Source organism: Apostichopus japonicus, chromosome 1, assembly GCF_037975245.1.
Source record: "Apostichopus japonicus isolate 1M-3 chromosome 1, ASM3797524v1, whole genome shotgun sequence".
Classification (NCBI taxonomy): Eukaryota; Metazoa; Echinodermata; class Holothuroidea; order Aspidochirotida; family Stichopodidae; genus Apostichopus; species Apostichopus japonicus.
The window spans coordinates 7,646,872-7,659,634 of NC_092561.1; the positions used below are offsets into that span (position 1 = coordinate 7,646,872).

General features: G+C 39.5%; 1 protein-coding gene across 2 annotated transcripts; it reads left to right on the forward strand.

Annotated features, from left to right (window-relative positions):
• The first annotated feature begins 1,496 nt into the window (after positions 1-1,496).
• On the forward strand, positions 1,497-11,385 carry LOC139966011 (uncharacterized). 2 transcript variants are annotated; one of them, XM_071968654.1, is made up of 3 exons: positions 1,497-1,634; positions 5,079-5,844; positions 9,395-11,383. In XM_071968654.1, the coding sequence occupies exons 2-3, from the start codon at positions 5,082-5,084 to the stop codon at positions 10,777-10,779; spliced, it is 2,148 nt and encodes a 715-aa protein (XP_071824755.1). In that variant the 5' UTR covers positions 1,497-1,634; positions 5,079-5,081; the 3' UTR covers positions 10,780-11,383. The 2 variants fall into 2 exon arrangements, with proteins under 2 accessions (XP_071824755.1, XP_071824762.1); XM_071968661.1 differs by having other exon boundaries at positions 1,521-1,653; positions 9,395-11,385.
• The last annotated feature ends 1,378 nt before the right edge of the window (positions 11,386-12,763 follow it).

Genomic DNA, 12,763 nt, shown 5'->3' on the forward strand with positions numbered 1-12,763 from the left:
GGCCTTTGAAATATATACATTCCCGAGAAATTAAAATCTAGCTCTCTTTCACATGTGTATTGTGCTTTAAATTCACTTCGAATGAACAGTAAATATCTAAACACCCAGAAAATTTAGAGTAATTCCTCTTTCACATGTATCGTCGCTCTGAAAATGCAGCAAACTTCGTGCCCCCACCGACCCCCCTCCCCCAACACCCAGTGCTCTTCTCCAATTACAATGTACATACAGTTTGTTAATATAAAACAAATTGCCGTTTTGATGGTTTATGCGTCGGAAACGTCTATGCTTGACCAGTCACTGCGGTCGGTCCCAAAATATCAAGTCGGTCTCGAAGTCAATCTCTAACCCCTTTAAGAAAATGGTAGATGTAGTCTCCTGACAGAGCCACTGCTTTGTCTAAACGTATAGATCCTCTTGCATATGCAAATATTTAAGCCTATAAGTAGCTGCAAACCCATGCACCTAAATATTAGACTGCAAAGATTCATAGAAGAGGTGACTTTTGAAGCAACTTACCCTAAAATACTCATATGTCCTATTCCAGAATGTTAATAAAAAAGTGACAGTGTCGCTGAGAACAAACTTGCAATCTTGCAATGCATCACAAAACCCTGAGAATGAAATCAATGATATTCTTATTTACGTGTTGACGTTAACCCCCTAAGTAATACACTCCTTAGCAAAGCGTTTGTCTATATCTACATATTGTCATTCGAAAGTAGGAGATGGTTATACCCTATACCAAGGGCGTAGGAACCGGGGGCTGGGGGGGGGGGGGGGCGCCAGCCCCCCAGTGAAAAATGTGGAGGGGCGGAAGTATCATTCCACCCCCCCCCGCTTCGCAAGTCAGAAAACCCCTTTTTCATTTCCAAATGAGAAAAAAAATCTCATTTGGAGCACCAAATTGCATCTAAGGCCTGGTGAAAATACAAAATTAAGTTTACAAAATGGAGTGGGTGTTGAAGTGTGCTATATTGCACCAAATTGCATCTGAGGCTACCTGGAAATGCAAAAAATTCCAAAGGGGAGGGGGAACCCCCTCCCCTTAGACCCCTCCCCCAGGCCGGCCATCAGTCTTCAGCCCCCCCCCCCCACTCAAAAGTACCTTCCTACGCCACTGCCCTATACTGTGGGATTTTGTCAATCATCCATGCCTAACACAAATCTCTCCACCCCTCTCTCTTAGTCTCTCTGGCGAAAGTTGTCTACGGAATGTCGTGGAATTGATACATACTGGAGGTGAACTCATTTGAATTTAGTCTGAATCCAGTTTGCATTCAGCATGAGACATCTCATCTACATGAACTGTTAACAACTGTTAAATCTCATTTTCCAGCAAATTTTGCAGGGATGACGATTAACTGCGAAGTTTAATAACTATGGAGTACCTATAAAACTAATAATATACTAACTCAAAGTTGTACAAGACACACCACTTAAAATAACCATGCTGGACAATGTATATTGCTTGGTAACCATTTCACCTCTGGCGGCCCTTATTTTACAAACGTGCACCCTAGTTGTACCAATTACATAACTGAGCGGGATTTGTAAGCCCGTTTCACGGTCTCGTTGTACAGACACGTTTTAAGTTGGATTTCTCATGTGTGTCACCACAACGAGAAAAAGAGGTAGCCTATACAATTGTCGGTTTGTGTATTAATCAAGTCATAAAACGTACTAACATTTGTATTGGTGTTGACGTTCACCAACAGCTATACTACTACTGTAGTACTAGTAGTACTAGGCGATTGAAACGTATGTGTATCACAGCACTAGGCCTACCCAGCACATTACACAATAGGGGTAGCTATAAGCTTGTACGGTTTGATTAGTAAGCAGTTCTGCGAGTTGACCTCGAATCAGCCTCGGAGAGAAAACAGGCTAATCGTGCAGCTCACTTGTAAATCTTTTGAGCGTGCTAAACCACAAAGAGAACGATCAATGCTCTCAATCATTTGTATTTAAAGTAGTTGTTGGGTGAAGTGTATCTTTATTATGAAAGAGAGAATCGCTGTTGTTGTTTCTTGAGATCACACTCATAAAGTCATAGGTGCTCCCACTGATCTGTACACTAAAGTTAACGTTAGTGTACAGATCAGTGGGTGCTACCAACGTATGCCACATGGGAGGGTCTGTGTTTGTGGTGTAGCGTAAACAAACAAAGCTTTTCATTCAGTTGGTAATAGGCATACTTACTAGCATATAACTAAACTGCAATATGTACGGTTTAATTAATGTAAACAATATACTAAATCTCATTGTGTCGTCGGTTCAGCACAACTGACGTCACATAGGTTACACCAAATACTAGTTCCGCGAAAATGTCATTGACATGAAGTTATTGCGTGTAATAATGTAAGAAATATTCATGGATCGTACATTCAACCTCGCTGCATCGAATCATGCGTAACGGTAAGAATAGCCCGCGAACAGTATGTGCATGAAAGCGCCTCAATAAAACATAAGATTTTATCATGTCTGTCATGACCTTTTTCCTGTTAAAATGTTAGGCTTGAACTCATAAATATATATCTCTAATGTTTCGTTTCGAGTAGGCCTATATTCGATTTGGACGTCGGTTTCACTGATATGGAGCCATCCAAATCCTCATTGTTATCAGGCTTAATTCACTCTCCTGTTTCCTTTTATTACTATATTTATCATGATAAAAACATTATTAACTAAAACGCATCACCTGGTATATATTAGAATAAAAAAGTTTTTGGTGTCAGTCAGAAGCCACAGTTTGGGAAAAATAATTGCAACACAGAATTCTTGAAATAATTAGCTTACAAGAAACAGTCAACCAATGAAAACTCTTTAAATCTGGTCATGGCTCTTCCTATTGGACACTTTCATTCTAATACTCAAATTTACTATCCAGACTGGATCTTTACTGCTTGTCAAACGTAGCATCTAAATAAACAGCTAGATTCTTATGACATCATCCCTCCTCCCCATCCCTGGGTCACACACGCATATAGAAAACGTTTAGGCTAGTACTGTAATTGCTAGATATAAAAGGTTAAAGAATGACTTTTGGCAGGGTTTTAGTATTGACCTAAGTTAGTCCTGCCACTTTTAAGTTTTGAGCCTCAGATTCTTTCTCAGTCATTAAAAAAGCGCAAATTTTCTCATAAACTAAAAGAATACAGAAACATAATACAAAGGGATATTGTTATCAGTTAACAGTCTGTAAACGAATCAAAATAAGTGTTATGTTCTCACAGGCTGTACGTAATTCTCCAGCGATTTTTAGCAATGTGCAACCCCAGTGATATGATATAGCGCCCCCAGTTATAAGGTGAAACTGGCCACTTCGACCATTTGAGTATTAATATCTCTTTACATCAAGGCAGGTGAAGTTCCCCTTACTAGACAATTGAAAGGATGCATGGTATAGTGCTCAGGTATAGTTATTTCCGGTTGAAATACTGTGTACTGGTGGACGGTGAAGTATAAATTATATATTGCAATTCCCTTATTTGTACATCCATCGCTGGCAGCAGATTACAAACTTCACGAGTTACACCCTCCCAAGTTAAGCTTAAGTGACAATTGCCATCCGTCACTCTGGTTGAAAATTCAATCAACGGTTCTATTATATATTAAGCTCAGGTTTATTATTGCAGTTTCAGAGGAAAGCTGTGTAGCCAACATATTCTGAGCCTTTAACGGCGCTCACAAGCGCCCTCACTTTGAAGGTACCTACATGACTATACTCCCTGGTGTGTTGTCCGCCCAAAATATAACACCTTGAACAACCGAGAATTTGCTTTGGTCTAATACTGCAAGCACTCCACGCGCACTATAAAACTACGTATTGGCAGGCAAATGCAGTTCTAGCTTTTACTATTGACGTTATGTTTTGCCATGACACTTGTTTACATCGCGAAACCCCCCCCCCCCCCTGTTTTTTGGACATTTTTTCATACATCTGGCATTTATACCATAGAGGTGTTAGAGAAGGAGCAGAACCGTTTGCTTCATGTAAGCTTCCCAGGACACCGGAACAAGAGTTACCTTAACCCTTGTCATCCAAATAATTTGATTGGTATTTTCTCTACTCTGCTTACACATTTGATTATACCCATATCGAAGGAGAACTGCGCCATTCATGATGTATGGATATTATAGACAAGCAGCTTTGAAAATAGCTGTGTTTCCGACAGGAGTTACTTTTTTTAAATCAAACGACTGGATAATAAAACCTATCAGTCATTTTCCCGTCATATATTGATACATCTCTCTATTCGTTACTTTCGAATATTAGAATGAGTATCGACTGTATGACAGTTTGGGTTTGAACGTTTTTAGAAAAAAACAAAAATATGAGAAAGTTTCTTTAGGGAATAAAAGAATTCTAAGGATTACTCTCATTTGAAGTGGCAACATATAAGTTAAAATACACATCGACCATATGGTCGCTTCTGTGTTTGATGCTAGCCACACCAACAAATATATGTTTGATCCGGCTTAGCATATTAGTGAACATACTTAGATAGTGGGCATATACCTAGAGTATTGTAGGCAAAATACATTGTTCAGAGGACTGAATTTAATGGCTTCATCATCTCTAAAAACTTTCACCCTTGTGAACGTGTTGTTCACAGAATCGTCATGCCAATACCAAGGAACACGTGAAAGAAATGTTTTCATTTCATCTAAGGTTGTAATTTATTACATAATTTATCAGAGACATTTTTATTTCAATTCCACTTTTTTTTGTGCTGTTGTTGGTGTTGCTTTCAAATAAACCATATTTAACTTGATAATGCACAACTTCAGGCATGAACTATTATCCTAACACACTATAGCTTCCGCAAACTGGAGCCTATACCGCAATTTTTGCAAAGTTCCGTGATTTTTTTTTTACCACAGGCTCATCCCTGTAACTTGCATTAATAAAGATTGCTAAATTGCTGCGCCGAAGTCATCATGAAATTGCATTATCGTTGAAATGGATAAGTCATTATGATTGAAGTGATATTGAAGATGTTGATTTGCCGATGAAATGGACATAAATATGTATGTATCATCGATGGCTTAACGGCTTTTTTTCTTTTCAATAGGTTATGGCGAAACCAAACCCTGCAGAGATAATTCAAAGTTTACCTTCAGCTGATGATGACCGTGAAGTTGGAGGAAGTAATGCTCATGACAAAAGTACAACATTTGCTCGTCTCCCGTCAGTGTTTAAAGAGTCCTTTCAAGTTGGGGAAATATCCACAGACAAAGCACAAACCGCAACCGCTTCTACCTCAAAAAATACATTTGTCGCACCTACCATTAAAGCAGGATCTGTGTGTTCGATAGCGCATGTTGAAATGAAGTCGGTAATAAACCCGAAAAATTCATCCGAAGGTGGACTTGATCGACCATCCATGAAACCGAAACGTGTCAAGAAAAGACTTCTGGTATCAGATCTATTAAAAGGTTTGGATAGTCAGAAGGTACCACTTACTAAAATTGACGGAGGAATTAAAGACAATAACCATCAAATTATTCCGATACCTTGCGGCGAAGATCAAATCGAAAATAAAGGTCCGTTGTTGCCTTGTAACTTGATGTTCTTGGTAGGTGATACTTCTATCACACCATTATGGATTCCAGTGACACCTCTACCGTCACTTGGGTGCCAATCGCCAGCGACGGCATCCAATAAAGGAAAAAGAAAAGCAGAGGATACCGCTCTCCCAAATCCACCTTCCAAAAATACCAAAACAGAGCAAAGTTTGCTACGACGTGACCAGAATTCGAATCAACAGATTGGACGGACAAATCTGCAATCCCATCCTGTTGCGATTGTACCTAACTTGGAATTGAAGACAGTCGAAGGTAAAGCTATATCGGCGCTCCATAATACAATTTTCAAAAGTGTCCAACATGATGAAAATTTTCACCGACTTCCCTTGCCCTCTACCCCACCGATTAGACGGTCACCTTGCCCCGTTTGAACTGTAGGAAAAGTGGAAGAAATGAAAGGTGATGTCAACCCCTTTGTTGTGTGTATATATATGTTGCCATTGTTTGCTGTATTCATATAGCCTTTGTTATTTGGACCAAAGCGTTCCAAATTACTAGCCGTAGGCATTCAAATGTCATATGTAATCATGCGAATGTGTGTTTGGATGGCTGCAGCCCTAACACTAAACGCAATATATCTCATAGATTGGTAAGTTGATTAGTTTGATAACAACTCAGTTGGTATTTGGCTTGCGCATGTTAAGTACACGGTTCTTACTGCAGCTATTAGTTAGAGCTCAATATCTCCAAAAGGTTGACATGAGCCATAGAATTTTTAATAACTTTAAAAAAGTGCAGCAAGTATTTCACAGAGGTTATAAGGTCATTTGATGGCATTAAGAGTACATAACATGAAACCTAATTGTTAATTCGATATTCCAAGATGAAAATGTTGAAAAGGGGCAAAATACTTGGCATGCGTCTTCAGCAGATAGAGTATAATGTGACAACACATTCAGTAATTAACCACTGGGAGGGTCGTCCTCACTCTGGTTGTGTTTTTCCACCTATAGTGCTGCTGTATTGTTCAAAAGAATAATTTAGAGGGTAGCATTGTGGAAATGTGAAGGAGGCACATAATGGTATTCTGGTGAACCTTTCAATTTTATTCTTAATAATAAATAATAATAATAATAATAAATGAACTTATAAAGCGCTAAAATCTACGAAGTATTCAATAGCGCTGTACAACCCTAATAGAACGCCAACTTGAAAAAATGAGTCTTCAAACAAGACTTGAACTGACTGAGAGTGGGAGAACTCCGCACAGATATGGGCAGACCATTTCATTCTTACATGCTATCGAGATATGAATACTTAAAACTGATAGGATGAATACCAAAAATGAATCTGAAAGCAAACGAGTGGGATGATGTCGTTAATGAACATACTAACAACCAAATGATTTGTTTAAGGTTATAAATAGTAAGTTGCATCGAATTTTGAAGTAAGAAAAATGTTTCTTATGTGAAAAAGGACGAGGAGTAATTTGACACGTCTAATTAAATCACATAAATTCTGGACATTTCATTGTGAACTTGGACGATAGATCGCTCCGCACTTATCGATTTCTTTGACCATTAATCCCCCCTATGGATACCTGCACATGTTCAACATGTGAGTCGCATTAACACCGTGTACCATCTCGTTGTAACGCATAACACACTAACGGATCCGATAAATGTTTTATCACTCCGTTCATTGCATTAGCTTCCCGTCTCTCAGCGCATCCAGTTTAAGATCCTACTTCACACCTACAAAGCTATCAACGGGCTCGCCCCTCAATATATCACTGACCTTCTTACTCCTTTGCGTCGGTCAACTACAGTTACGCTACGCTCTTCCTTTCATGCGCATTTGCAAGTAACTCATGGACCACGTACCCGCACTCGTAATGGCGATCGTGCCTTTTCTGTCTCTGCGACTTCTCTTTGGAACGAACTCCCATTTCACGTTCGTGACTCTCCCTCCCTCTGTATTTTCAAGAGACAACTTAAAAAAATTCTGTTTGATCCCTAGTTTCTTTTTTTCCCCTCGGTTTCCTTTGTCTCTTTTCTACTTTGTTAAGCGCTTTGAAAGGCTGTATTAAGCGCTATATAAATTTAATTTATGATTATTATTATTATTATTATCACAATGGCAATTGTTCCAATCGAAGCGACGATGAGTCGGGTGGAATATTAGGGTGTGCGAGTTGACCTATTTGAGTGCCCTACATGGTCCACACTCCCGAAAACCAACCTCCTATCCCACTTGCCGTGCCCGTTACATCATCACCACTCTGTTATACGAAGTTAAACCATCTTTGAGAAGTGATTTTAATTAGTTTTTCGCTTTCTTACTTTATCCGTGTATTTTTAAAATTAATCTTATAGGTAATCCATCCGTTTTGATTGATAAGCAACGGATATTTTACGCTAATTTGATTTAACGTGTCATCTACGCTGACAGTAGCCTTTTCTCCAATGGTCTGTAATGTATCAAAAATGAAATCGATGAATTCTCTAACGTTGTCTTTGATAAATGGAGAAATTAAGTAAGTGCACAGCCTGCAGCGTTGCTTAGTGTTGATAACCTCATATCTCATATCCTGGTCCACGTACCCGCACTCGTTATGGCGATCTTGCCTTTTCTGTAGCTGTGCCTTCTCTTTGGAACAAACTCTCATTTCACGTTCGTGACTATCCCTCCCTTGTATTTTCAAGAGACAACTTAAAACATTTCTGTTTGATTCCTAGTTTCCTTTTTCCCTTGGTTCCTTTGTCTCTTTCCTACTTTGTAAAGCGCTTTGAAACGCTGCATTAAGCGCTATATATGTGTAATTTATTATCATTATTCGGCCTGTATCACTTGCCATGCGTTAACGGTCGGCAGTTTAATTTGGTCAAGTTTGCATTCACCTCCCCCCCCCCCCCCCCATGTAGACTGAAGCATATGTTTGGTCATGTCTGCTCCTACATACATCTGCGATAATGTTGACCCCGTACATTCCTCCTCGGGGGGACTTCGAGCTGGAAACGTCAGACCTATGCGAAATATCTTCTTCCAGTACGCGCACGCACAAATACCTATGGAGCCCACTCGTTTGCCGTCGCCGCCCCGGTGCCACGGAACGCTACATCAGTCAATATCCGCACATTTATGTCCACAAACATTACAATAAACAACTGAAAACATTCCTCTTCGAAGTGGCCTGTGAAGGTCACGATTTTGTCAATTAATTTGTCTTTCTACACTACTTTTTCAGTTGTGCACTTTTGTCTGTGTTGTTTTAATGGATTCTGTGCTTTTTTTTGCTTTTTTTCAGCGCATCGACATGTTTTTAATGCTTTTTGCGCTTTATAAGAACTGTTTATTATTGTTATTATTATTATTATTATTATTATTATTATTATTATTATTATTATTATTATTATTATTATTATTATTATTATAATAATAATTATTGTTATTATTAATATTATTATTTTTGTTGTTGTTATTATTATTATTATAATAATAATACTTATATTATTATTATTATTATGATGATTATTATTATTATGAAAGAGCCTGCATTGATAGCAGAGCAAACGATCAATTGTCAAATAAAATTACATGACATACGTTTAACATTGCTATATATGTTAAATACGTTGGACGAAGCGATAGAAATAACCTTTTTCGTATACACCTACATGTAGCAGCCGTTATTCAACCAGTGGAAGACTTTTAGGGCTGTGAGGTAAGAACAAAAAACAAAATCTAGCGGACAATATGGATATTTTAGAAATGTGGTGGCCGTAAGAGTTTGACTTGCTTGGAAGGTCGGCCCTTTGTTGTAATCTTTGTTTGTACTTATATATTTTATCTGTCGTTTCAGGAAAGTTATCTTCATTGAAAGAGAAGTCATCGCTACCCAGTAACACCATGTTGACTAATCCGAGCCTGAACCTTCTGAACAATAAAACGACTGGGGTCAACTCGAAGAAGGCTAATACAATCTACTCGATGAGCTCCTTTAGGAAAGCACTCTTAGATAGCAACTCTAATGAGGTACGAGACCCTGTAAATGTCTCTAGACGAATGCCAGCAGAGGCACAACGAGAGAATTCCCCCGTGTTGAAGAAGGGTCCAGTTTTGCCGGGTCACATCGCTAGTGGGATGAAACGGTCTGACGAAAACCCGCAAGGCGGATGCAATTCAAGTTTAAAGGGGGAGGAAACCCCTGCGGGTACCTCTATGAAAATGTTTATGGTATCAGACAGACATGGAAACACACGATGCGTGAGAGCGCCCTCGTGGATGACATCATCGACCATTCTGTCGATAATTATGAGAACGAGGTGCGACAAGTCGAGCCCGGCTGACGGACCAAAACCGAAACCCCGTCCAAAAAATAACAAGAGGAACATTGCACCGACGTCATGGAAAGTGAGGACCAGACTAAGAACTGGCACCATCGCTCCGGTGTGTTGGGGGAAAAAGTTCAATAAGCCATGTGCCAGATCATGTTGTGTACCGAAACGTCGGAAGAAAGCAACAGTTTCAAAGGCCAAATTGAAAGACAAACCCAAGGTAACCAGGGAATTAACGATCAGTCAACGTTTAGCGATATTGAAAGAAAACATTGCGAGTACCTCAAAGTTTGAAATGAGGAATCAGATTTCCAGCACAGGTGACGACAAAACACAAGAAATCGCAGCCACAGGTGCACGGGAGTTACCCTCGGTTTCCGCTACCAAAGATGACAGAAAGCCAGAAAGGAAAGTTTCTTTACCTTCGATTCATCTCAACCCAATATCAGTTGAAAACAGTGATTCACCGCGATTAAACTTGCATAAAGAAGATACTAACGTCGAAGCTTCCCCCCGTGACAAACCTGAGCTTACAAACCAATGTCCATCTCCATTAGATAGTGATTCGAATGGCTTAAAGGATCTCGCGGATATTAAAAAGGGATCCGAAGCAGAGGGCGGTCTTTACACTTCCGACGGTAGCATCAACACAAGCAATGAGTCGGTCCATGTAAAGGTTGAAGCAAATCTGGAGATCAATAACGAATTAAGTGACGATACGGAATTGCAAATGGCAGAGCGGAATGACCTTCGTTGTGAGACAGGTTTAGAACTGACGGAAATACCGTCGGATTTCTCACTCATGAGAGGCAAGGACAGGATCAAAATGCTACGAGAACGGATGAAAAAGCGAGAGAAGGAGATTGAGGAGCTTATTAGAAACCAACCCAAAATAGAAGAAAACATATAAACAACAAAAAATTTGGGCACGTGCTGAAAACAATTGCCAAAACAAAATTGTTTACATTGTAAGAAAGCATCTGATATACTTTGTGAGCATTTGCTATACGTCTTTTGACATCTGTTTTTTGTAAATTGTACGTTAGTTACCATTTGGTGAAACCACCGAAGACGATTATCTCTGGAAAATATACAAAACCAAATTAACAGCTCGTTCACGAGGGAATGAAAATGGAACACTGTCGAGGCCTTCAATCACAACATTATTTCATGAAATTATTTTTTTGCACAATTGTCAAAAAACATTCTAGACGGTGTCAAAATCATTCTAGACGGTGTTTGCACGATTTGTTTTAACGAGGGAAAAGGGAGACTAACTTCCAACGGTATTCCATAGGTCAATGTCGTCCAGCCCCCCCCCCCCCCCTAAAGGCCGAGTCCCCGAAGCTGAGCTAACAAGCAAATATACTTCGATAAAATGTTATCCATGGATTGGCAGAAGACTGCAAAGTTAGTTTACTACTTTGTGAAATATTTTCTAGCAGAAAGACATTTTGTTTATTAGTTTCAAGTACATCTTAATTTGCATCGACAGTTAAGAGCCTTTTTTGATATTGGGGTAAATTGATTGTTGAGAAATGATCATTCCCTTGTATATTCAATATATATATATATCATCGTTATGAATAATAAATTACTATTTGATCAAAACCTCACCTCATGATCACAGGCTTATTTGTATCAGGATCTATCTATTAGACCAGGGTTGTCCAACCTACGGCCCGCTGGCCACAGTCCGGCCCGCCGCAGGGTTGCGTCCGGCCCGCCAGAGATGCTCTACGGTGCGAAATTTTAGTGAGCAGATTTATTGATAACATTTTGAAGTTATATAATCATATATAATCAATCATTCGAACCTTGTGGGTCCAAAAAACTGCATACAGGTCAGTTTGTGTGACACTCTCTCAGCGGAGGAGGGGGGGGGGCGGCTGAACTTTATTCATCTGTTTTATCAGGAAGGAAAATAAATCAGTGCGCTCCGCGCGCAGTGCTCACATTTTGTTGCCTTGGGCTTCGGGAAAAAAAATCGAAAATCGAGCGTAGGGTTCATGGGGCCCCCTCTATCATAATCATTCCATGTGGCCCTCCTCTGCAAAAGGTTGGACAACCCTGCATTAGACTCTTCCTACATACGAATATACCATTGACAAAACAAGACTAATTCATGTCTATTTCCTAAGCGAGGGGTGTCGATAACTGGGTGATTGGAAGGTTACAATACAGACACCGTGAAGGCTAATTGATCTCTATCACTGTCGTGTTTGCATATTGTTATCGACATAGGCGTAGGAGGCGGGGGAGGGGGCTGCATCCCCAGCCCCCCCCAACCAAATAATTTTGTGAAAATTCGGGCACCTACTGAAAGAAAAATAAATTGCAATGTGTTTTTCAATGGTTCAACTTATATTAATATAATCATGATTATTGTAACGTCTTCCCCAAAAAATTATAACCAATATGGAAGGGTAATAACACGGCAAATGATTGTATGTAATTGGCATGCGATGTAATAACCGATGCATGCCTATATGAAATTACATTAACATGTTGAACGCGCGCGAAAAATTGTGGTTATATTTTTCGGGCAAGTCGTTACAGCCCACCAAATCAAATTGGGCTCCTACGCCTATGGTTATCAATACAAACCCTCAGCAACAACAAAAACAAAAAACTTTATCTCAACTGAACCGTTTCTTTGTACTCCTTCCTCCGCCCTGAAATTTATTTCATTTGATTGATTAAATTCTCTGTTAAGAATCATAGCTATATATGAAAACGAGTTATACTCTGATTTTACACACACACAGATGGTTTGGCTAATTAATTCCTACGTAATCGTCGCGTAACGATAATTAATTGGCAGAAAGATGTCCAATGAAGCCACACAACGACAAGGTTCGTTTAAAGACAAGGAAACAATGAGGGTGGGGGGC